At 42.6% G+C, this 27,734-nt stretch overlaps 1 protein-coding gene across 2 annotated transcripts in view; it reads right to left on the reverse strand.

The window, feature by feature from the left end:
• The window catches only part of LOC143301238 (uncharacterized), a 52,589-nt gene extending 30,276 nt beyond the window's left edge, over nucleotides 1-22,313 (reverse strand). The window contains exon 1 of one of the 2 annotated variants that reach the window (XM_076615370.1): nucleotides 22,104-22,313. In XM_076615370.1, coding sequence (XP_076471485.1) covers nucleotides 22,104-22,266 — 163 coding nt within the window. In that variant the 5' untranslated portion in view covers nucleotides 22,267-22,313. Of the gene's footprint in view, nucleotides 1-4,090; nucleotides 4,377-22,103 lie in introns of those variants that run through there. The other variant, XM_076615371.1, reaches the window with a different exon arrangement.
• Between the last annotated feature and the right edge of the window lie 5,421 nt (nucleotides 22,314-27,734).

Here is a 27,734-nt window from a genome sequence, read left to right on the forward strand (position 1 = left end):
TATTTGCAGAGAAAATGTCAATGTTAAAGTTTACCACACACACACACACACACACACACAGAGAGAGAGAGAGAGAGAGAGAGAGAGACAACCGAACACCGGGTTAAAACATCCACTCACTTTGTTTACACAAGTGAGTCAATGACTGAGGCAAAAGGAAAGAGACATACTGAACAACAGTCAAGTTCTGGTTCTCCAGGTGAGGCAAAAGGCACACAGCCTCAAACCATTGCTGATTCGCGCTTTCTGTCAGCTTGCATACAGGTGAGTAAGACGTGCAGAGAACTGAAACCAGAGACTTGGGCGTAAAAAAAAAAAGAAGCTCCATGACAACCCTTCATTTGACATGGAGAAACACAGGTGGGTTTTATTCAAGACCCGACAAGTCCATTCACTGTGTTCTCTGTGTGTGTGTGTGTGTGTGTGTGTGTGCGTGTGTGTGTGTGTGTGTGCATGTGTGTGTGTGTGTGTGCATGTGTGTGTGCGTGTGTGTGCATGTGTGTGTGTGTGTGCATGTGTGTGTGCGTGTGTGTGCATGTGTGTGTGTGTGTGTCTGTGTGTGCATGTGTGTGTGCGTGTGTGTGCATGTGTGTGTGTGTGCATGTGTGTGTGCGTGTGTGTGCATGTGTGTGTGTGTGCGTGTGTGTGCATGTGTGTGTGTGTGTGTGTGCGCGCGCGCGCGTGTGTGTGTGTGTGCATGTGTGTGTGTGTGTGTGTGTGTGTCGTATTCTGCCCCCTCCCCTTCTCCCACCCAAACCCAGCCACACCCCCCTCACCCACTCACCCCCACACAAAAAGACACGCCGACAACAATCCTGTTGAAGTGTTAATTAACGGTACAGGTTCCTACAACCACTCTACTCAGTTGCCCTGATGTGACCAACAGCGATGTAACTTGTACATGGTTGCCGTAGCCCTACCTATATTCTAACCTTGAAGCCGTGGCTATGCCCATTTTGCATACGTATATGTTAGAAACCATTCTGTTCAGTCCCTGTTCAATCACTACAACCAAATACAGTTACGGAACAAGTTTTAACTCTCTCCATACGAACGGCGAAAGAGACGAAGTTAACAGCGTTTCACCCCAGTTACCACCATCAAAATATTACAAGCGGAAGGCTCTTATAGTGAAGAGGTGAATGTTGACAAAGAATACCACAATTCTGGCAACGGAAGCTAAAGGTTTGGTCATTGAGACACCCACTGGACATCCGAGGGGTCTGTGTAGAGGAGAAGAGAGGACTGGCCGTACTGAGTGAGTTAACCGCTGTTGTGGGGGGGTGTTGTTGTTCTTCTTCTTCTTCTTCTTCTTCTTCTTCTTCTTCTTCGTCTTCTTCTTCTTTTCTTTTTTTTTTTCTTTTCTTTTTTTTTTCTTTCTTTTTTTTCGTAATACCACTATACCACTTGCACAAACAATGGATTGAAACTGTGACTCATGCCGCGATTGTCACGGCCGGGTAAACAAGAAAACAGTAATATAATTTACCAGTTTTCCAAACAGTAATTCAGAATCTGTAATGATACACTTACGACCGGTATTAACGCTGTTTCTGTTCTCATTTCAGTTTAGGTTATCACCAACATCACCCTTACCATCCTACCTACCACAACCGTAAATGACAAAAACCAACAACGGCGAAAATAAAACTGATGATTACCATAGCAATGTCCTACTCATTACCAAAGTAATCATGAGAGTGATAACCTTTATCAGTATTTATTTTCTTGGTTTTATAGCATTGCTAAAGCAGATTATTGTGTACCGATTGGATTATATATGGATTTTTGTACATATTTTTGCAGCGTTCGTGAAACCGAAGATGAAAAAAAAAAAATCCGTGTAATTTCTACTGCTTTGGGAAACAAATCCGATTCAAGCAAAGAAACAGAGTATTTGTTCACATTTTAACCTTAGGGATTTGGTAAATCAATATTGTTGGTAAATCTACACACGCACAGTAACGCCCCAATATTTTTTCACGTGTTTGTTTATAATCACGGTGAAAAAGTTCAGTAACACTGCCGTCAAAAAGGTTTAAACATCATTTTCTGTTAAATGTACCTCTTAACAAAGAAACTTCATGACAATTAGACTGGCGTGCATCTTAGGTAACGATAATACCAAACTTTGAAAAAAAAAAAAAATGTTTGATTTACTTAAATGAAATCTGCGGTTTGGAAACAACGCATAGCTAACAGAGTTAATTTTTCTTTTAATTAGAATGCAATTACGTCACATTTAACATCATGACCAACAAAGTTTACGTTCTCTTTCGTGACATAAAATAACAAAAACGACAACGACAACAACAACAACAACAACAACAACAATAATAATAATAATAATAATAATAATAATAATATAGTAGTAGTAATAATAATAATAATAAGTTGTTATTGATGTTGTTACCGAGATACATCTGAGCGAATTCAGCATTATTTTGTGTTTCTAAAGAGTACATAAACTTTGTTGTTGTTGTTGTTGTCATAATTTCTATTCAACTGATCTAATCATATATAATAATATATACTAATAGAAGAAGGAGAAGAAGAAGAATATATATACTGATATAATTATGATAATGATTATCATTTTTTATTATCATTATTACTGTTACTATCTTTATATTAGTATCATAGTAGTAGTAGTAGTAATAGTACAAACGTCATGATTAACAAAACGAATATAAAGTATAATATTTAGTACAGTGCACTCCGAGCAAACATGCACGAGTAAAAAATATAAAATGATAATTTTAAAAAGACAGTCAGACATCTAGCTGTGAACTGCTGGAATGGCAATGTCACAAACTAGCACGGACGATTGGACAGACAGATACATACATACATAGTTAGATATATTATCACAGGCATAAACGATCGTTCCACAACAACTTTTTTTTCTTTCAGAACACGTGAAGCGCGTATCTGACTTCGCCAGTCAATTCACCGCACGCCTAAATGAGACGTGAAGCTCCCAGGTATCAGGTAAATACATCACAGACTTATATAGCAGGCACACACACATTGTATCGACATGGTTCCGCGACGCAGCTGTGATACAGACAGACAGACAGACAGACACAGGGAGGGACAGACAGACAGGCAGAAACAGAGACAGATACGGAAGAGAGAGAGAAGAGAGAGAGAGAGGGTGGGATGGGGAGAGAGATGGAGCGAGAGTGACAGAGAGCGAGAGAGAGAGAGAACTGGATAGGGTGGAAGAGAGAGACATAGCGAGAGAGGAGTAACAGAAACTAACAGACATGTTGACTGATATACAAAGAGAAAGACTAACACACACAACACACACACACACACACACACACACACACACACACACACACACACACACACACACACACACACACACACACACACAGCAGAGAGGCACACAGAGACAGAAAGAAGGTTTGGAGAAAGAAAGATATTGGATAGCGAGATAGACGAATGATGCTTAAAAACCAGCTTCAATAATCATACACTACTAATACACTACTAATAAGCACAGTGTAGATATCGAACGACAATGTCAAATCCTTTCCAGAAATTGCAGAATAGTAGCCTGCATTTGTCGACAGGCGCAAAAGCGCGTGGTTAAAGCGTTGGACCTTCAATATTGGGGTGCTGGGTTCAAACCCCCGTTGCGATCTAGTGGGTAAAGAGCTGAGACCTTCCCCCCCCCCTCCCCCATCCCCCCCACCCCACCCCAGGTCAACAGATGCGCAGGCCTGCTTGTGCCTGAACCCCCGTCGTATGTATATCCACGCAGAAGATCAAATACGCCTGTTTTCAGTGGAGTTCGAAATCCAAAACAAGAGCTTATCCAACATGCACACACCCCGAAAACGGAGTATGGTTGCCTACGCGACGGAGTAAAAACAGCTATCAACGAAAAAAAAACACACCCTACTCCACTCGTTCACACAAGTGAACAGGCGAGTTGCAGCCCACGAACGCAGAAGTATGTTTGGTAAAATCCCGGCAATCAGTCACAACCATGCCCAACAACCGAAGAACAAAAAAGCTTCGTTCAGATTTATGGCGAGAGCAGACGAGAACGAAACAGCTAAAAGTTTCTGCTTACTTCGTACGCAGCACTTGCAAGTTGGACGAATCCTCGTGTCCGAGTGGGGTTGGCGCATTCTGTGCATGGTTGCGTCCTGGTCTGAATTCCGAAAAGCACGCACGACTTTTGTCTGTACAGTCGTCTTGCAGGAAATCACTTTCTCATGAAGTGTGAGTAGTCTGGGTGTTGACGCGACTTTTGGTCAGAGCGGAACAGAGCGTGGCCCGACAGGTTTGCTGCACTTTTGCGGAAAGTTTTGTTGGTTATTTTCCCGGGAGGTATTTTTGTATTGAGATATACTTTGGTCCTTTTTAGTTTATTTTAGTTTATTAATCTTTCTTTGTCTTGTCTTGTTTTGTCTTGTCTTCTTTTCTTTTATTTTGACACTGCAAATAATAACAAACGCGTTGCTAGCGCATGTGCAAGTGTAATACTGTGCGAGTTGGTTTGATATTGTAATTTTATTTGTCAATTTAAGGCCAGTGTCCTAATGTATCCTGTCTATCATACTTATTCATTTCTTTGCTGTACTTATACTGTAATTGGTCTTGAAGTTTGTATATAGAAACGAATCGTTTCGGGTTTTTCTTCCCTTCCTTTTTCTTTCTTTCTTTTTGAGAGGGGTAGGGACGTTATCACGTGCAATAATTTACTGATGAATTTGGTTTAAGACTGAAAAATAAAAGAATAATAACATGTACGTTTACCCGTGACTACCATCATCGCATGAACAGTGTGGGTTCGAGTTCGTTTCTAAGTGCAGCCATTTTCAAAAGAAGGTTGTCAGAGTTGTTCGTTTGTAGACGTCTCTGCACCCTTCCCTCCCTTACCCCATTTCTGTTCCCCACCCACCCCCGTTTCTCCGCTCTCTCCTGTCCACTCTCCACTGCCACCCACCTCTTCCGGGGTGGTTATCTGAGTGAACCAAATCCACCCGAGGTGGATGGGTGGGTGTGGGAGTTGAACAAAAGAAACGTCTAACCACGTATCTCTTGTGTGTGTGTGTGTGTGTGTGTGTGTGTGTGTGTGTGTGTGTGTGTGTGTGTGTTTGAAAGCGGTCGTTTACGGCCGTTGAACCAGACTGTTGTTTTGCTCTACATTTTTTTTTTTTTTTTTTTTTTTTTGCGTTCATTTATAGCGAGGTTTGTTTTGCTTACGAACTTCTTTCAAAGAAGAAACAACAGTTTGGTTTAACCACCGTAAAGCAAACGCGAAGGTGATGTATGTTGATGTGACAAACAGAACTTTCAGACAGTGCAAAAAAAGCCCCACGCCGAAAAGAATATCCAACAAACTGCAAGCGACACATGCTCCCACTGGACCGGAAGGGCATGGATGATAGAAATTTCCTCCAATCAAAATACACCGCACCCTGTCCATCAAACACCCACGTGATTCCACGCCACCGTGGGAATGAAGAGCTGTTCTTGGACGACAAAAACAACGAAACGAAACTTAATATTTTAGGGTTTTTTATCAGCATCATCATCATAATGACAAGTTTCCGTTTCATAAGTTTCAAAAAAAATCCTCAAATGGAATTAAGTGACTCGATCAGTCAAAGGATTAAGCTGATGAAAAGAACAGATTATTGGTTACATGCGTGTACAATCGTGTGTGCGCGGTATGAGTGAATGTGCGAGCGAGCGAGCGAGCGCGCGACTATGTGTGTGTGCGTGTGTGTGTGTGTGTGTGTGTGTGTGTGACTGGAAGAGAGAGAGAGGGGAGGGGGAGAGACAGCGATAAAGATACAAAGAAACAGACAGAGGGAGAGCGTGCATATGCGCAATCGGGTGGGCTTTCGTGTGCAATTGTCGGCAATGGCGCTCGAGTGTTGAAAACAACACAAGCGTAACGCATAGTGTGGTTACATAAAAGGCAAATTTAAACCTGCTTATGATATTGCCTTGTGGTATGATGGCCTAGAGGTAACGCGTCCGCCTAGGAAGCGAGAGAATCAGAGCGCACTGGTTCGAATCCCGGCAGAGTCGCCAGTATTTTTCTCCCCCTCCACTAGACCTTGAGGGGTGGCTTGGACGCTAGTCATTCGGATGAGACGATAAACCGAGGTCCGGTTTGCAGCATGCACTTAGCGCACGTAAAAGAACCCACGGCAACAAAAGGGTTGTCCCTGGCAAAATTCTGTAGAAAAATCCACTACGGTAGGAAAACATTTTTTTTTTTAAACTGCAGGCAGGAAAAAATACCAAAAAAAATGGGTGGTGCTCTCAGTGTAGCGACGCGCTCTTCCTGGGGAGAGCAGCCCGAATTTCACACAGAGAAATCTGTTGTGACAAAAGGAGCAATGCAATACAATACAATACAATACAATACAATACAATACAATACAATAGTGGTGAGTCTCTAATAAGAAAAATATCAAGCTCCAGTGCCTGTATTTTGTTTCAAAGAGGGAACATAGCGGTTGGAAGAACCAACGCACCCCAGTAATCCACGGAAGACAGACAACGCGTCCACACAGGATCACATGCATGCGATTGTGCTCCACTTGCTTGCAGAACACATTGGGAGGGGGGGGGAGGGGATTGTGCAGGTGTGTGTGTGTGTGTGTCTGTTTCTCTGTGTGTGCGTGCGCGCGCGCGCGCGCGCGTGTGTGTGTGTGTGTGTGATGCGTGCGTGTGTGTGTGCGTGAGATTATGTTTGGTTCTCTCTCTCTCTCTCTCTCTCTCTCTCTCTCTCTCTCTGAGTTACAATCACACACAAACACGCGCCCCCCCCCCCCGCCCCCCACAGCCCTCCCTCCTCCCCCTCCTCCCCCCCCCCCCCCCGCCCTCCCCCCCCACACACACACACACATGCACACGCGCACATGTATATATACATACACATTCATACACAAACAAATGCCGGCATATCGGTCCCCGTTGATCCCAGTCTGCCATTATATTTCCCCCCTCTCCCTCTTTTGTTCCTTTTTTCTTTACCCCCAGTCTCTATCGGAAATCCTCTTGAGGCATGTGTATGTTGGAGGGAGAGGGGGCGAGGAAAGGGGTGCCCAAAAGGCAATGAAGGTGTTTAGATATGTCAGAATACGTGTGCGTAAGTGCATGCATGTTATTAAATCTACATTGTCATCTTTCCACACACACACACAGAGACACACACACACACACATACACACACACACACACACACACACACACACACACACACACACACACACACACACACACACACACACACAAACGCGCACTCCCCTCTCTACATGCAGGTGAGAGAATATCGGGGATTCAAAACTCAAAAGGATTTATATGGCAAGAGTGCTTTGCAGAAGAGGAGTGGTATGAACAGTATCAGTGTGAAGGAATTTTACGTGTCGGAGGGTCCGGGGAGGGCAGGGGGGAGGGGGGGGGTCACAACATTGCATGTATTGTATGCTGCTGTTTTCAACAACAACAAAACCTGGAGTGTATGAGAACATCTGGGTGTGCAGTGTGACTGTTGTTGTTGTTTTTTGTTTAATGTCCCGTCACACATATCGGTGATTGAAGACATTTTGTTAAAGTATTTATGAATACATCTGAGTATTATCGGTTAGAAGGGGTGGGAGATGTGGATGAATGGAGGGTTGGGGGAAACTGGGCAAATGAGGGTAAAAATGTGGGTGAAATTTGAAGAAAAACAAAACAAAACAAAAAAAAACCCTCTAAATACAGTTACAGGAAATTACTTAAAGGACTTCGTAAAAGAGAAGTCGTTAAACTGACAAGCGAAACAACTGATAATGAATGCAAAAAGTCAAAAACATCAACGTTCTCAGTCACTTGTGAAGACACACTTTCGTGTACAAAAGGCTTCATCAAGCTACAGTGAAAAATTATATGCTCAATTGTCAGGTTACTAAAGCATATACACTTGACATTAGAACAGTACATGGTCCGTAATGAATTTGATAATAGTCTGAGAGCTAAGCTCAGAATTGGTCTGCGAATCGGAACAAAGTCTGAGAGAGTCAACTGACGAGGTTTTAGACTTGAATTCAAGCACCTATAAAAGTCTCTTTCTAGTATATTGCTTATTTCCTTGTATGACAATGGGCAATATACTTTTATACTATCTATATGAGTTTTTGCTGCCCTTTTTGCTGCCCTGTCTGCTTGGTCGTTATAACGGAATCCAGTGTGGGATGGTATCCAACAAAAATCAACATTTGTACCCTTCACAAATAGGGAGTGCAATAAATACCTAATTTCAAACAATAAATCTTCTCTTTGATTATTCTCAAAAAGGAGCAAACCTTTTAAGACAGATTGAGAATCAACACAAAATAGGATATTACTTACTATGATTGGTATATCAACAAGATGATTTAAAGCCATAAGGATGGCCACCAATTCAGCTGTAAAAATTGAATGTCCCTTACCTAAATAATATGATTTTTCTGTTTTTAGGTCAGGAATGACAAAAGCAGATCCTGGATTGCTACCATCCAGGACCGAGCCATCAGTGTAAACTTTTAAATGATAATCAAAATTTTCTTCTAATTCAATTCTGACAGATGCTGCTATTATATGTGGAGATTCTCCTTTTGTTGTGTCAGAAGCACATATGTTGACGTGCAGTGTGACTGTTCCAGTGTGTGTGTGTGTGTGTGTGTGTGTGTGTGTGTGTTGTGTTGTGATGTGGTGTGTGTGAGACGGAGGTTGGTGGTTAATGGGGGATATACAGAGAACAAAAAACAGAACAGTGGAATCAACAATCCATAATTAATACGAAATTAATGTGTGTGTGTGTGTGTGTGTGTGCGCGCGTAAAAGTGTGTGTGTACTCTGTGTGTGTGTGTGTGTGTGTGTGTGTGTGTGTGCGCGCGTAAAAGTGTGTGTGTACTCTGTGTGTGTGTGTGTGTCCCTTGACGTTCTTCGAATTGCTTCTTGGGTGGTATGGGGGTGAGAGGGGTTAACGGGTAGGTGGGATGGGGGGGGGAGGCAGTTGGGGTAAGGGCTATAAGGGGATGGAAGGTGTTTTTTGTATGTCAGTGTGTGGCACGACGTTGTTACACAGGGGAGGGTGAGGTCTGTGTGTGTGTGTGTGTGTGTGTGTGTGTGTGTGTGTGTGTGTGTGTTCTTCTTCATCCTCCTTCTCTTCTTTTTGAATTTATATTTTGAAATCATTTTGATATTGATGTTCACACATACCTAGCGAAGGCTCGAAGATCAGGCATCACCTTTTTTTTCCCCCTTGTGTGTGTGTGTGTGTGTGTGTGTGTGTGTGTGTGTGTGTGTGCAGATTTGGTGTAGTGCTACAGTATATATGCATCAGTGTCCGTACGCTTTCAGCAACACGTTCTTGAAATTGAAACTGAAACTTCTTTGCTGCGTTCCTCGAAAAGTCCTTTAATAGAAGAACCATCATCGGTTGACAGTATTCTAACAATCTTTATTCAGGCCACTATACAGCACTCGTTAACACTTTTTGTTGTTGTTGTTTATTGTGTGATGCATACGTCTATGTACCCACTGTTACTTAAAATTGTGTCTTTTCAATTTATGGTTACTATGGTTACCCCTTCATGTGGGGCCTTGGCCTGTCTTGAATAAAATCTCTCTCTCTCTCTCTCTCTCTCTCTCTCTCTCTCTCTCTCTCTGATGGTTCAGTTGTGATGCAGTTGTGTGACATGCCAACAACAACGGCTGTATTGAAATCCCCGAAACTTTAGGCTGTAATGATAAAGGTCGCGCTGGGCTGACATGCTAGCTACAGTAATGAGGTGACAGACTTGTTATACTGCCTCGACCCCATCCCCCACCCTACCCCAACGCCAAGCAGGTGTGAATGCAGCCAGGAAGGCATAGCACCCCAAATCACTTGTTGCTTGATTTATCTACACCAGTGCAAGCTTTCTTTTAGTGTGGGAGATGTTACGATTTCGCACGAAAAATTATATAATAAGATATCACATGATATGAGATCATATATCATATCATATCATGTAATACAATATACTATAATAATGATGATATATATATTATATATATATATGTGTGTGTGTGTGTGTGTGTGTGTGTGTGTGTGTGTGTGTACAAGAACGCTATGTTGACAGATGTCAGAGACAAACCACATCCATGGAGTTCTTTTTTCGACAAAAAGAAAAAAAATTCAATCAAAAAATCTGCTCATGGTTTTTAAGTTTTAACATTGTATTATATATCCGAGACATAAAGAATAAAAGAAAGTGTTGTATTATATATCAGAAATATACAGAATAAAAGGAGGTGTTGTTTATATATCTGAAGCATAAAGAGTAAAATGAAGTGTATTATATATCAGAAACATAAAAGAATAAAAGGAAGTGTTGTATTATATATCAGAAACATAAAAGAATAAAAGGAAGTGTTGTATTATATATCAGAAACATAAAAGAATAAAAGGGAGTGTTGTATTATATATCAGAAACATAAAGAATAAAAGGAAGTGTTGTATTATATATCTGAAACATAAAGAGTAAAAGGAAGTATTGTATTATATATCAGAAACATAAAGAATAAAAGGAAGTGTTGTATTATATATCAGAAACATAAAAGAATAAAAGAAAGTGTTGTATTATATATCAGAAATATACAAAATAAAAGGAAGTGTTGTATTATATGTCATGTATTATATATCAGAGACATAAAGAATAAAAGGAAGTGTTGTATTATATGTCATGTATTATATATCAGAGACATAAAGAATAAAAGGAAGTGTTGTATTATATGTCATGTATTATATATCAGAAACATAAAAGAATGAAAGGAAGTGTTGTATTATATATCAGAAACATAAAGAACAAGAGAGGCAAGGCCTTCAAGACTCACTTGTGATAAGTTAAGTCCCCTAGCATTAATTACAGAGTAATTTCCCTTTTTTACTATCTGCACCAAAACGTTTGCAAAATAAATAAAAATTCCATGCTTAGCAAAAGAAGTTCCTGTTTGAACAAAAAAAATGATAATAATGACTCCTCTTGTTGTTGTGTCAGAATAAGAGGTCATAGTGCCAAGTTTAGAGAATACAAAAAATATAAATATAACAGTAAATGCAGTTTGCATATAATTAGGCTTCTTTTTTTATTTTTTTGTGCCCATCCGAGAGGTGCAATATTGTTTTAAACAAGATGACTGGAAAGAACTGAATTTTTCCTATTTTTATGCCTAATTTGGTGTCAACTGACAAAGTATTTGCAGAGAAAATGTCAATGTTAAAGTTTACCACGGACACACAGACACACAGACACACGGACACACACACAAGTGAGTCAATAAAAGGAAGTGTTGTATTATATATCAGAAATATACAGAATAAAATGAAGTGTTGTATTATATATCAGAGACATAAAGAGTAAAAGGAAGTGTTGTATTATATATCAGAGACATAAAGAGTAAAGGGAAGTGTTGTATTATATATCAGAAACATAAAGAATAAAAGGAAGTGTTGTATTATATATCAGAGACATAAAGAGTAAAGGGAAGTGTTGTATTATATATCAGAGACATAAAGAGTAAAAGGAAGTGTTGTATTATATATCAGAGACATAAAGAGTAAAATGAAGTGTTGTATTATATATCAGAGACATAAAGAGTAAAAGGAAGTGTTGTATTATATATCAGAGACATAAAGAGTAAAAGGAAGTGTTGTATTATATATCAGAGACATAAGGAATAAAAGGAAGTTTTGCTTATATATCTGAAACACACAGAATAAAAGGAAGTGTTTTATTGTATATCAGAAACATAAAGAAAAAAGAATAAAAGGAAATGTTGTATTGTATATCAGAAATATACAGAATAAAAGGAAGTGTTGTATTATATATCAGAAACATAAATAGTAAAAGGAAATGTTATATTATATATCAGAAACATAAAAGAATAAAAGGAAGTGTTGTATTATATATCAGAAACATAAAAGAATAAAAGGAGGTGTTGTATTATATATCAGAAACATAAAGAGTAAAGGGAAGTGTTGTATTATATATCATGTATTATATATCAGAAACATAAAGAATATAAGGAAGTGTTGTATTATATATCAGAAACATAAAGAATAAAATGAAGTGTCTTGACACCACACGCGGGGGGCGGGGTGGGTGGGGTGGGGGGCAGTGTTGTTGGGTTGTCTCTCTCTCCTTGCTCTCCAGGGCATGAGAGTTGGGATGAGGGGTGGGGGTGGTGTGTTGTGGGAGGGGGAGTGGGGCTGAAAGATAGTTCCTCCCTTTCTCTCTGATGTAACAAACAACAACAATAATAATAATAATGAAGATGATGGTGATGATCATAACAATAATGATTTTTTATTATTGTACAATACCAGGTTTCCTAGAAGTGATGTAAATTAGTTCACCACACTTTAGTATTGAAAAGTTTGCATTTTTCTTTAAAATTCTGACAAATAATGTGCATGAATTTGTTTACTATATTTTTTTGTAGAAGCGCTCGTCTCGCCTTATTAAAACCAATAATGTGCATGAAATCATTTGCAGAGAAAAGGTGTGATGGTATTTGTGTAACCTCATTCAAGCCTCATTCAAAACAATTATAATTTTTATGCATAAAAGTGTTTGCAAAGGAATGCATGATAATTGTTTACCTACTATTGTGACTTTATCAAGAATGATGATAATGATGATAAGAATGATAACAATAATGATGACAACAACAACAACAATAGTAATAATGATACTAATAATTTGTTTTCAGGGCGTTTCAATTGCGTATCACCTAGCCCTTTGGTTTGAGCCCCTTTGCAATGAATATGTGTATCTATAGATAGATAGATAGATAGATAGATAGATAGATATAGTATATATATATATATATATATATATAATGAATAAAACAAAGTTGAAAAGCAACACCTATTTTGTTAAACACACACACACACACCACACACACACACACACACACACACACACACACACACACACACACACACACACACACCACACACACACACACACACACACCACACACACACACACACACACACACACACACACACACACACCACACACACACACACACACACACCACACACACACACACACACACACACACACACACACACACACACACACACACCACACACACACACACACACACACACACACACACACCACACACACACACACACCACACACACACACACACCACACACACACACACACAATCTCAATTTTCGCTGCTACCCAGCAGCTTGGTCACAGACTACTCTCATAATAGGTGACTTAATTTTATTTTTACGTCATCTTTCTGACCTTACATCGCGTCTTCTACTACGTAAATATATCATGTTCTAAATAGTCCTTCAGTTGTCTAACCAGACTGATAACTCCACGAATTCAGAGTTCACAACGAAAACCCATGGATGTCGCTTCTCGTGTTCAGTCCAACAAAAACCGTCCCAAGGTTACATATCCAGAACAGTTCTCTTCTTTTCAGCTCCTCCACTTTGTTGACCTGCTCCAACGCTGTCACCTGTAAAAAGCTGAGGTTGTCGTCAGAAGGGTGAGGGGTGGAAGAAACATGGGCAGCGACCGAACACTTGGTGCCTTTCCTCAGTTTGCAGTCGCTTTTGCGGTTTGCCCATCTCCTCTTAAGATGGTAGGAGCATCCCACATATTGTGCCTCCGGGTGTAGTCTGCAGGTCAATAGATAGACCAAGTTTGGCGTGGTGCAGGAGAGGTGTTGGTTGATCTGCCAGCACCTTTCATCCCAAGAAGAAATGACATGGTCTGTGAAGTGGCCATGACACTCTGATGGGGAGTCCACGTAGGACCTCTGTTTTGGGAACATCCCCGTCGCTTTCAGGAGCACGACCCTTCCCAGTCTGGACCGTTCTGTGCGCAGTGTTGTCCACCTGCTTCCTCGGTACCGCCAGAGGCTGAAGGCAGACCGGTGACCAGGACGATCCGGATGATGACCCCTGAGGCAGCCGAGACCCTGGATGGCGGCTTCCACTGTACGGACTGGGACATCCTGCTGGAGGCATGCTCGTCGCTTGACGAGCAGGTCGACAACATCACAGCCTACGTGATTCTGTGTGGAAATGCTGGTGCCCACAAAGCAGGTGAAGGTATTCCCAAACAGCAAGCCATGGGTAACGAGGGAGGTTGCCGCCATTTTCTGGCAGCGTCAGCAGGCGTTCAAGGACGGTGACAAGGATCGGGTGAAGCAACTGCAGAAGGAAGGGCGGAAGGTGTTCTTGGCAAACAGGAGGAAGTTTCAGAAGAAGGTGGGAGAGAGCTTCCAGTCCAGTCATTCCAGGAAGCTGTGGCAGAACCTGCAAACCATGCATACTACAAGCCTAGAAAGAAGTCACTACAGATGACCCTCAGGCCCTCGCTGAAGAGCTGAATCAGTTCTATGCCCGCTTCGTCAAGCGCGATGTTTTCGTTGAGCAGTCAGCAGCCCTGGCTGAGGTCGACAGCCACTACAGCACCACCCATTTTTTTTATTTTTTCCTGCTTGCAGTTTTATTTGTTTTTCCTATCGAAGTGGAATTTTTTTTTTTTTTTTTTTTTTTTAACAGAATTTTGCCAGGAACAACCCTTTTGTTGCCGTGAGTTCTTTTACGTGCGCTAAGTGCATGCTGCACATAGGACATCGGTTTATTGTCTCATCCGAGTGACTAGCGTCCAGACCACCACTCAAGGTATAGTGGACGGGGAGAAAATATCGGCGGCTGAGCCGTGATTCGAACCAGCGCACTCAGATTCTCTCGCTTCGTAGGCGGACGCGTTACCTCTAGTCCATCACTCCACTCCGTGTGTATTGTGTATTGTATTGTATTGTATTGTATTGTATTTATTGTATATACATTGGTGTGCATGTGCCTGACTGGATGACACAGGAAACGAATGATTAAGCGCCTAAAGGCAGCTTTCAGTCAGCCCTACCTGGGAAGGCAGTTTATTGTGCGATTGACTGTAAAGCGCTTAGAGTTCGGTCTTTGGCTGATTATAGACGCTGTATGAATAATGATGATGATAATAAGAAGAAGAAGAATATAGGTATACAGTATATGATAGTCGTGTCCAACGATGACCATCAGAAAAGCAGAGGAGGCAACTGCTGCCCTGACTATTTGGGCTAGAATTTGATTTAAGTGGATAATGTCATGCCCAAGTTAACATCCCCATTCTCTCGGCCAAGAGGGTTTTGGGGTGGTCAGCATTTGGATGGTTCCCAAAGGCCAACTAGCTCCCAAGGCTGCAACACTAACAGCCAGTGCAATCTTCCCTCCTAGTTTGTGAGTCATAGTCCTTCACAAAAGACTAAGCTGTAAATGATTTCCCATTCCAATGGAGAAACCATTGATGATACAGATAATAATAATAATAATAATGTAACCAAGTGCTATGCTTGCTTCAAAAACTGTTCACGCACAAGCTGTATAAGCAGACGACGTCAGTTTTCACAACTAACCTGCTGGCTTTCAACGGCAAGCAGAATGTGTGACGCCATTCCCGATTTGAACGCAAAGCCGCTTACGTCATTTTGTCCAGTGTCGCGGTAGGCTATTGGCTGAGCTGGAATCTGTGTTTCTGCTCCACCGTATTTAATTAACATCTCTTTTGTCGGATCAGTAAACTACAAGTATTATATACTGGCAGAATCGTCACGATTCCATCTTTATTCCATTTGTTTGCCTACGTTAAAATGATTTAACGCAGTTAGTAATTTTCAGCGACGAGCTAGTTAAAACTGACCCTGTTCAGGTGACTTAAATTAAGATTATATAAATTCATCTTAAATAATCAACACTTCATTTTATACTCATTATAAAGTAGGTGTTGAGCTCTTTCTTTTGCGACTTATCCAACGTAAATCGGTTCAGGAATCATTTAGAAATCTATCACTGAACACCTTGTAAGAAACACAGTTGTTGTCAGATTTAGCCTGATAAATTGGCACAGTGAGTGATGAGTGGTCACTTCATACCTGGTCAGTCATCCGATCAGAGCCATGCTCTCTCTCTCTTGCTGCATTGCAAGCAGTGTGCGAGTGTGTGTCGTGTGTGTTCCCACAACGGCTGACATCTCGCTCCATATCACTAAGTACTAGTGTGTAGAATGTGCTGATGATTTGTAAATTGTATTCTTCGACACAGTACTTGTGTTCATATGAGTATGTTCAGTTATTGCTTTGTTCAGTTAATTCTTTGTTCAGTTATTGCTTTGACATGTAGTCACAGCTCAGCTATGATTGACCTAGAAAATCGCCATGTCGTCATATGCTCGTAGCAGTATTCCATTTGATTTTTCTTAACGTCACAGTCAATGACGTCTCTGGACACTGATAGTTTGTTCGAGAATATTCTTGTGAGTGCATATGACGCGTTCTTTCTCATTTGCTGTCACTGATGAAGGTTACAGTGTTTCACTGATTCTCAGTACTCTAAGATGTGTGTAGTATTCTGTCATGATTACAAAATAGTGTTGGATTAATATCAGTTATTGGTTAAAACCACCTGATATGTATCAGTCTGTTAATTGTAATATAGTTATCATGCTCTCTCCTATACAGCTTACTCCAGTGTAGTGCTACATGATAAACTGATTCATTTGAGTCACTTTAACACAGTATAAGCTTTACCTAATCTATACTGTCAGTATACTTTCACTAAATCAGCATAGCTACAATCACTTTAACTGCACTATTTAAATGTATTGAAAATGTCATTTGATGTCAGCATTTGGTCTCCACACATATGCATCATGTTGTTGCTTATCCCAAACCCGAGTGATAGTCTTTCCATGTAATATGTATACATGTGCTTTACTATTCACTTTTGCCGACATGTTGTGTGAGTGACATTTGTTTGTGTCATTCCAGGCACTGTCTTCTCTTTTTATGTCTTCTTCTATTCTTCTTCTCTTCTTTGTTTTCCTCTTTTTATGTCTTCTCTTCTATTCTTCTCTCATTATTTGCCTTCTTTTCTTATGTTCTCATAACTATTGTAAATAAAACAATAGAAAAACCCATTTGTTCCTGGCCTGTGCGCGGGAATTCTTGTGTATCCTTTTATCCTTCTAATCATCATTTAGTTTAGTTCTTTTGTACCGTCCCCTTGAATAACCACTCTGGGTCAGTACACGGCTACAATAATAATAATGATATGATGATGATGATGATGATGATGATGATAACGACTGCGCTCTGGACACACAAAGTCAACCGCTCTTGTAAGGACGCGGGGTTTTTGGGGTTGTTTTTTTTTTTGGGGGGGGGGTTGTGTTTTTTTTTGCAGACCTCTCTTAATTTTTATGCCAGGGAGTGAAGTCAGTCAGAAGTGACACCGATAATTTACCCCGTTCCAACCTCAATAATCATCTTGACTGCGTGGCCTTGGCCAGTGGAAGACATGTGATGACTGTTGCTGTGGCTGATGTATGATATACCTACGTGCCGTGCGCTATCGGGAACACCGCTGTACGGACATGGTGTTCGTGGTGTTGCTGGGGCAAGCGGAAGAGCCTCAACCTCGTGACTGCTGACCTCCTCACGTGAAGTGGGTCGGGACTCTTGTGTGTGTCTGTGTCTCTGTGTTGGGGGAGGTTAGGAAATGGGTCCACTTTGCTTAGACTGCAAGTTTTATGTCAGTGGGACAGTCAGACAGACAGACTGACTGACAGACAGACAGACAGACAGGCAGGCAGACAGACAGACAGACAGATAGATAGTAGATAGAAAGACAGATGGACAGACGGACAGATAGATATAGACATGTAGTTAGACTGATAAATGCTTAGATACATACAAAAGATATAAATAGGTAGGGAGATAGAACTATAGATATAGTAAGACATACAGATATGTAGATAAAAACAGAGAGACAGACAGACATGTAGATTATACCAAGTCAGACCTGGCGACCCACTTCAAAAACCAATTAACAGGCCAAAATACTCGGGCTAAACTTGTCAATCTAAAGGGGCCGATCGACTGTCACGGACTGTCGTACGACACTGTCCGTCACTGGGGCAACCGTCAGCACAAAAACGACGTCATTATCCATCAGTGTCTGATGTCTGACGGGGATCCTACTTGTTCTGTTGCCTGTCCATCCGTCACGGGGAACCAATAAGCAGTCAGTTGGTGCGTCGCATGGCCTTCATGATGATGATGATGATGATACGGATAAGTACGGATTAAACATACTAGATCACTATACGGGTATTCCAGTACTGGTGAAGACCACCAAAAAATTTGCAGTATGTGACCACATCCCGCACCTCCACCGCGCACCACCTAAAAAAAAAAAAATAAAAAAAAAAAAAATGTTGCAGATTCACTGAGAGTCCTTGATCAATCATTTATTGCCCTGTTTTTCACACACACGCGCGCGCACACAGGCCCACACACACACACTAAAAAATAATTAATTAATTAATCAAAAACACAAAAACCATGGCAAGGGTGCAGGCTGTGTTTCTACATCAGAATGCTATTGCTGGGAAATAAACTGAATTGACAGATACTTGGATAGTCAGTCATTATCATTTCTTCTTCTTCTTCTTCTTCTTCTTCTTCTTCTTCTTCTTCTTTGTGTCTTTTTCCCACTCAAGGCCTGTCTAAGCGCGTTGGGTTACGCTGCTGGTCAGGCATCTGCTTGGCAGATGTAGTGTAGCGTGTATGGATTTGTCCTGGCGCTGCCGGTGACACCTCCTTGAGTAACGTTGAACTGAACTATTTCTTTTGAGATTCTTTAAGAACTTGTACACACTTCGAATATACAGAGATAGATAAATCCGCTCTAAATTAGGGAATGATTACGTAATATCCATGTGCTGAGAATCAGACAGAGAGAGAGAGAGGGAGAGAGAAGCTGATGAAAGATTGTCGATACAAGTCGGCCGTTTCGTGCGCAGGTGTTCAAGTCCAAGGGAGATAACCGTGTGTTTCCAAGATTGCGTAGTTTTCAGTGGGTTTAGGGAACTTCTCTCTCTCTCTCTCTCTCTCTCTCTCTCTCTCTCTCTCTCTCTCTCTTGTTTCATACGTGTGTGTGTGTGTGTGTGTGTGTGCGTATGCGCGTACTCTCTGGTATATCAGATGTGTCTATGTGGGCGTATGTACGCGCGCGTATGCAAGAAAAGAAGACAAAGAAAGACTGAAAGAAGAAGAAAGAGGCCCGAAACTGACTGACAACAAACAACAGTGTAAAAGAAAGAGTAGATAGAAACAAACCACTGTTACTGCCCTCGTACTTCCATTCCCTTTCACAACAACAAAAGTACACAGATAGAGACAGGGACAGAAACAGGAAAGGATGGAAACGGACACACACACACACACACACACACACACACACACACACACACACACACACTGGTCTAATATCACTTACAGTGAAAAGACGTTGAACTAAAGAACGAACACACACACACACAAACACACATACATACACAGAATGTCTGTGCCGAGTGGGACAGAGAACTGACTTGAACTGAATATATTTTTATTTTCTGAGGGTAATAGAGTAAGCAAGATAATGCTCTTTTTTTTTCTTTTTTCATCCAGCCCTCGACTGAACTGAAGGAGAAACATTAACACAAACAATGGGGGGGGGGGGGGGGGGAATCAGAAAGAGATCGAGAGACGAAGAGACAGACACAGAGAGAAAGAGAGACGGTGAGGTGCACAGACAGAGACACAGAGCGGAGAGAATGTCTATGGCGAGCCGGAGAGACAGACAGACAGAGAGGAGAGAGAGGAAAGACAGACAGAGAGAGAGAGATGAAATTCACGACTGATCAAAGTGCTGAAAAAGTGCGTCTCTGGGGCGGGAGGGTGGCTGAGAGGGAGAAAGAGGAGGTGAAGGTGGTGGTGGGGAGACAGAGAGGGACAAAGAGAAAGAGAGGTGAAGGTGGTGGAGGGAGGAGACAGAGAGGGACAAAGAGAAAGAGAGGTGAAGGTGGTGGGGGGAGGAGACAGAGAGGGACAAAGAGAAAGAGAGGTGAAGGTGGTGGAGGGAGGAGACAGAGAGGGACAAAGAGAAAGAGAGGTGAAGGTGGTGGGGGGAGGAGACAGAGAGGGACAAAGAGAAAGAGAGGTGAAGGTGGTGGGGGGAGGAGACAGAGAGGGACAAAGAGAGTGGTGGGGGGAGGAGACAGAGAGGGACAAAGAGAAAGAGAGGTGAAGGTGGTGGGGGGAGGAGACAGAGGAGGTGAAGGTGGTGGGGGGAGGAGACAGAGAGGGACAAAGAGAAAGAGAGGTGAAGGTGGTGGGGGGAGGAGACAGAGAGGGACAAAGAGAAAGAGAGGTGAAGGTGGTGGGGGGGAGACAGAGAGGGACAAAGAGAAAGAGGAGGTGAAGGTGGTGGGGGGGGAGACAGAGAGGGACAAAGAGAAAGAGAGGTGAAGGTGGTGGGGGGAGGAGACAGAGAGGGACAACGAGAAAGAGAGGTGAAGGTGGTGGGGGGAGGAGACAGAGAGGGACAAAGAGAGGTGGGGTGGGCAGAGAAAGAGGAGGTGAAGGTGGTGGGAGGAGGGAGGAAGGCAAAGAGAAAGCGAAAGCCACGGATCGAATTCACCCACCACGATTTTTCATCAGCGCATATTTCACAGCAGCGAAACCAATGGAATGTACTCTTTCTTTCTTTCTTTCTGTCTATCTTTCTTTCTTTCTTTCTTTCGTTCTTTCCTTTCATTCTTTCTTTCTTCTTTATCAATTATCGATGTGTTACAAAGCACGAAATCTGAAAAAAAAACAAAGCCTGAATGATATGTAAATCAACACATGTTAGATAATTCGATGTAATTTGCTGGGACTCCTGTTGTCAGTTATGGGTCAGAGGTCTGACACTGATTAAAACACCTTTGACTTGGACATCTCTTTCTTTCTTTATTCATTTTCTTCCGCACTAAAGTGTTGTTGTTGTTTTTGGGGTTGTTTTTTTTTTTTTTTTTTCTTTTAATGATATCATTATATCAGGCAGCATGGAGTTTTACTGTTGTTGTTGTTGTTGTTGTTGTTATGCTCTTTTCTTGTCTTCATGTCTTTCCACCCCACCCCTTTTTTCATCCAGAAGCCGAAAATTATCTTTCCAGCTGTTGAGTGGACTTACATCCATTTTATTTCCTAAGTCCGTGGGTCGAACATGTGTGTTTGTATCAGTGTACTCAACCTGTTTTTTTCCCAACGGACTAAGAAATCATCATTTTTAAATCTGTTTCATGAATCTGCGTGGTGTTGTTGCTTTTAAACAGACTTTATTCATTCACAGAGGCGTCAAAGCAGCTGTGTAACAGATAAGTCGAAGCACAACATGCAAAGCTTATAACCGTGCTCTAAACTGGTTACTTTTCAATGAACTGGCTGCAGTTTAGAAAAAGATATTTAAAAAAATAAATAAATAGATAAAACTTAAAAAAGTACACGAACTGGAATGAAGAACAAAAGAAGAAGAAGAAGCCGAAGAAGAAAAAGAAAGTAATCTTTGGAAGGGAAACAAGTAGAAAGAAATGGGGGGGGGGGGGAGTAAGGAGGGGGTCAAAATGACATTCACTGCGCATTGCTACGTGGTGTTGTTGAAGCTATTCTTCTACCCTCTCCCTTTTCTCCCACCAAGGCAACCTCACAGCGGTTGTACGGGCAGATATATGAGGAAGTGGTTCAATTGCATTTTTTCTTTCCTTGTGTGTGTGTGTGTGTGCGTGTGTGTGTGTGTGTGTGTGTGTGTGTGTGTGTGTGTGTGTGTGTGTGTGTGTGTGTGTGTGTGTGTTGCTGCTGCTGCTGCTGCTGTTGTTGTATTTTGTTGAGTTAAACACCTTTTTTTTTTTGGTCATAACTGCCGCTAAACTCCATTCAGTCACGACAGTAACAAGTTAGAACCAAAAAATAAATATCATATATATATATAAATAAATATCATATATATATATATATATATATATATATATAAACAAAACACGAAATGGATGAATAAAAACAGAGAAAAATAAACTTTTTTTAACTGAAAACGAACATCAACACACAGAAAAGCGCTAAGTAAAAAGAAAACGGGGAAGAAGAAGAAGAAGAAGACCAACACTAACCGTCCGCCAGGGTGGTGAAGAAAAAACCACAAAAAATAACAAACACCAAAGCCAACTCCAGCAACAGGTAGAGCGAACGGCGATCACGGGCTGACACACACACAGAACGGTACTCCTCAAGTCCACGGCGTTCAGCAACTGTATGATTCCCTTCATCCTCCATCGTAACAACGTCAACACTCACCCCTACCCACCCACCCACCCCCCACCACAACCACCCACCCCACTCCAACACCCTCCCACCACCACCACCACCACCACCGGTAAAACCCGCAAACGTCCTCCTCCTCCTCCGTCGAAGACTCAAGCCGCAAGTGGTAGTGGTCATTTCATGTCGCAATCGTCATTCCAAACCAGTCCCCTCCCCTCACCTCCCTCCTCTTCACTCTTTGGGGAGGGGTGGGGGAATCCCCTCTTCGCACAATCACTCTCCTCGTGCGCTATCAATCATCAGTCTCTCCCTCTCCACCCCCGCAACCCTCCCCTCCACCTTCCTCAGTCGACGTCTCTTTACCGCTGAGACCAGTTCCGAAGGGTTTTCCAGCCACACATTGTTCCGTGTTCCATGATGTAGTCCGTCTCTGTGTGTTGTTACGAAATGAGACGACGGAAGATGGGCTGTGGAGTGTGGAGGGGGGTGGGGGGATTCCAGACTGCCAGTTGATCCCTTCCGTATAGTTACCGTGTCCCGTCCGTCCGCATCCTGTGACTAAGATGTACCCTGACATTTTCCCCACCAGTCGGTTTTTCCGAGACATTGGAAATCATGTCGTGAAATCAGTCGATCGAGTGGGATGGTGACCTAATATCAGTTCGAACCTTGCTGTCAGTATCACTTTTAGCATTTCCAGTCTTTTTCTCAACTGCACCTCCTCCGCAGCTCGCACCAACGGTTCCATCACTTCTGACCTTTCCTGAGCTTAGCCCCGGGGAAAGATCGTGCCAAGAAATCTGTTCGTTTCCACGCAGAAGGCGGTGTTTGACTGGTGGTTGGGTTTCATTTACTGTCGGGTGGCCGAAGGACTTGTGTGTCTATCCTGTGGTTGTGGCGTGAGACCGTGCACCGGCGTTACTGCAAGGGCTCACACACACACCGCCACCACCACTTGTTTCTTTTGCGCGCGCGCGCGTGCGCACGCACACACACACACACACACACACACACACACACACACTGTGCACACTGTGCACGCGTGCACGTTTCGGGTTTACAAGTTCCTGGCTTGGGCAGAGAGCTGCAATCTGATTGGTGGGTGCAGTGTGGGTGACGGATGCCGGGTTGTTGGCGTTGGCGCCGCATGCATTACACAGGGAGGTTTGTGTGCCAGGCTTCCTGGACTGCGGTGGTGGTGGTGGTGTTGTTGTTGTGGTTGGTGTTGTTGTTGTGGTTGGTGTTGTTGTTGTTGTGGTTGGTGGTGTTGTTGTTGTGGTTGGTGTTGTTGTTGTGGTTGGTGTTGTTGTTGTGGTTGGTGTTGTTGTTGTTGTGGTTGGCGGTGTTGTTGTTGTGGTTGGTGTTGTTGTTGTGGTTGGTGTTGTTGTTGTGGTTGGTGGTGTTGTTGTTGTGGTTGGTGTTGTTGTTGTTGTGGTTGGTGTTGTTGTTGTGGTTGGTGGTGTTGTTGTTGTGGTTGGTGGTGTTGTTGTTGTGGTTGGTGGTGTTGTTGTTGTGGTTGGTGGTGTTGTTGTTGTGGTTGGTGTTGCGTCATAGAAGCGTAGACACGAGGTGTTTTGTTTGTTGTTGTTGTTTTATTTGTCCCTCCCCCACCCCCATCCCACCCCAACTGAATGGCCAACCCGGTAGAACTCCAAATAGTCAATGTCAGTGTGTTTGGGGTCGACATGTAACACCATAGGGAGTTAAGATCTTATAAATAAAACCACCACTGAACTTAAAACCAGTAATTCATTGGTTAGTGATGTGTCGTTGTGTGTGTATGTGTGTGATCAAAACTGGCATTTTTGGAATATGCCACAATACACCAGAGTCAGTGAGTTACACAGATAAACAGGACAACAATAAAAAAAAAATAATAAAATAAATAAATTAAAAAAACTTACACAATTATTTTTTGTTGCCACCAAAACTCATAATACCGGATAATTAATAATACCCATGAACTTTTTTTTTAAACTATGTTGTTTGTTTGTCAGTCCACTTTGCATTACTGTCATTTTGGGGAATAGATTCAGACGGGCGCAATAGCCGAGTGGTTAAAGCGTTGGACTGTCAATCTGAGGGTCCCAGGTTCGAATCACGGTGACGGCGCCTGGTGGGTAAAGGGTGGAGATTTTTACGATCTCCCAGGTCAACATACGTGCAGACCTGCTAGTGCCTGAACCCCCTTCGTGTGTATATGCAAGCAGAAGATCAAATACGCACGTTAAAGATCCTGTAATCCATGTCAGCGTTCGGTGGGTTATGGAAACAAGAACATACCCAGCATGCACACCCCCGAAAACGGAGTATGGCTGCCTACATGGCGGGGTAAAAACGGTCATACACGTAAAGGCCCACTCGTGTACATACGAGTGAACGTGGGAGTTGCAGCCCACGAACGCAGAAGAAGAAGAAGAAGGGAATAGATTCTTAATTTCTCGAAAATCCATCCCGGCACTCACCGATGGGCTTTTCCCGACCAGCATCAGTGTAGTCTGACAGTGAAGGCGGAACATTTCTTCTGGTGGTGGCCTCGTGATGACAGCACTGAAACGCACAAACAGTCCACTTTTACAGTCAACACAGGACTGGTCTTACCGTCGGGATACGACCGGACATGCGCGCGCATATCTCAAAGAATCCAACATTACAAACTGTTCAGCCGGATCTGTGTCTGTCTCTCTGTCTGTTTCTGTCTCTCTTTTTCTATCTGTCTCTGTCTCTCAGTCTCTGTCCCTCTGTTTATGTTCTGTTTCTGTGTGTTTCTCTATCTCTGTATTTCTATCTCTCTCTGTGTGTCTGTCTGTCTGTCTCTGTCTCTCTCTCTTTGTCTCTGTGTCTCTCTGTCTCTGTCTCTCTGTCTGTGTGTGTGTGTGTGTCTCTCTCTCTCTGATGGCTTCATTGGTGTGTTGTTGTTTTTTTGGGGGGGAGGGGGAGGGGGGTTGGGGGGTTGTGTGTGTGTGTGTGTGTGTGTGTGTGTGTGTGTGTGTGTGTTGTGGGTTTTTTTTGGTTTTTTTTTTGGGGGGGGGGGTATTTTTAGTTTTATATTTTTATTGTTATAATTATTATTATTATTATCATTTTTTGCTTGTTTGTTTGCTTGTTTGCTGGGCTGGATGAAAAAAAAAGCATGTCCTTGCTGATTCCACTTCCGTCATTAAAGAAAATTCATTCATTCTCTCTCTCTCTCTATTTGTTAATTGCGTCTTTGAGAGTATCTTCCTTTTTTTTCGTAAAAAAAAAAAACAGAAAAAAATAGCAACTTCTTAAGTACATATGTTAATTGCGTTATTGGGAGTATTGCACTTTTTTTTTTAATTTATCATTTTGTTGTTTACAATTATTGTATAATGTCAACATAACATGAGGGACTCTGGCTTCGGCCTGAAACATGATGAATGAGCCATTCCCATCCATCTCTCTCTTTCTCACACACACACACACACACACACACACACACACACACACACACACAACGTCTTTCACTATTTCATTCTCTCTCTCTCACTCCCCCCCCTCTCTCTCTCTCTCTCTCTCTCTCTCTCTCACTATGTCAGTCACTCTTTCATTCTCTCTCTCTCACTCTCTCTTTCTCTCTCTCTCATTATGTCTTTCACTTTCATTCTCTCTCTCTCTCTCACTCTCTCTCTCTCTTTCATTATGTCTTTCACTCTTTCATTCTCTTTCGCTCTCACTCTCTCTCACTTTCTCCATCTCTCTGTCTCTGTCTCTGTCTCTGTCTCTGTCTCTGTCTCTCTCTCTCTCTCTCTCTCTTGCTCTGCTCTTATCACACCTGACATCTGCGACCTTCATGTCAAGGTAAGCGGTATCTATCTCACCACTCTCTGCCTGTCACCACTCAACGTCCTGATTGTGTTTCTCATGACAGGGAAAAAAACAAGAGAGGCAAGGCCTTCAAGACTCACTTGTGATAAATTACGTCCCCTAGCATTAATTACAGAGTAATTTCCCTTTTTTTACTATCTGCACCAAAAACGTTTGCAAAATAAATTTTAAAAAATTCCATGCTTAGCAAAAGAAGTTCCTGTTTGAACAAAAAATGATAATAATGACTCCTCTTGTTGTTGTGTCAGAATAAGAGGTCAAAGTGCTAAGTTTAGAGAATACGAAAAATATAAATATAACAGTAAATGCAGTTTGCATATAATTAGGCTTCCTTTTTTTTCTTTTTTTTTGTGCCCATCCCATAGGTGCAATATTGTTTTAAACAAGATGACTGGAAAGAACTGAATTTTTCCTATTTTTATGCCAAATTTGGTGTCAGCTGACAAAGTATTTGCAGAGAAAATGTCAATGTTAAAGTTTACCACGGACACACACACACACACACACACACACACACACACACACACACACACACACAGACAACCGAACACCGGGTTAAAACATAGACTCACTTTGTTTACACAAGTGAGTCAAAAACCCTGACGCTACTCGGATTATTGCTCTGCCCCGTTCACTTCCTAGTGCAGTGTGGAGATCACGCGCGGAGCTTGGTTTCAGCCAATCACGTCAGCCGGTGTTTGATAATGGTTGTATTCATTTTCAGGGGACTCGATAAACAGAGAGGGGGTGGGAGGGGTGTAGTGTGTGTGTGGGGGGGGGGGGGGGGAGGGGGGATCAGTTGGCTAAGTCTTCCCTGTTGGGGCTCCAAGTCATTTTGGGGTGTCGGGCTGAGAGTGGAGGAGTGGGGGGGTGGGGGTGGGGGGGAATAGGGGGGGGGGAAGAGAGAGGAGGGGTTTTTATCATAGCAGCAACCCACCTACCCACCACCCACCCACCCACCCACCCATCCTGGCGGCATACCAACTTCCCGCCCTCACTCATTCACACAAGCACACGAGGGCGTCTGCATTCGCGCACGCGCGCGCGCGCACACACACACACACACAGACAACACACATGCACGCACGCACGCACGCACGCACACACACACACACACACACACACACAGAAAATACACACACTGCATGTACACGCATTCAAGCGAACGCATCAAAACATTGATTTCACTGACTGTGCACGTACACAGACGCCGCGCGTGCCCACGTGCAGTTTCGAAGAAGAGGGTGAAAATAGAACACGAGTGTTTGATACTATCATTTTCATATTATACTCGGCCAAAGGCCGTGTGTTCACATTCATTGTTCAGTCGACGGACCTCGCGTCTCTGTCTGTCTGTCTGTCTGTCTCTCTCTCTCTCTCTCTCTCTCTCTCTCTCTCTGTCTGTCTCTCTGTCTCTCTCTTTCTCTGTCCCTCTCTCTCTCTCTCTCTCCGCATGAATTGCATTTTGTGAAGAAAAGAAAGGACGTGGTAGGGTGTGTGTGTGTGTGTGTGCGTGTTCGCGCGCATGCATGTGTGTGTGTGCGTGCGCGTGTGTGTGTGCGTGTGTGTGTGTGTGTATGTATGTATGTGTGTGTGTGCGCGCGCGCGCAGACGTGTGTGTGTGGTATGTG

Source organism: Babylonia areolata, chromosome 27, assembly GCF_041734735.1.
Source record: "Babylonia areolata isolate BAREFJ2019XMU chromosome 27, ASM4173473v1, whole genome shotgun sequence".
In the NCBI taxonomy this organism is placed as follows: domain Eukaryota; kingdom Metazoa; phylum Mollusca; class Gastropoda; order Neogastropoda; family Buccinidae; genus Babylonia; species Babylonia areolata.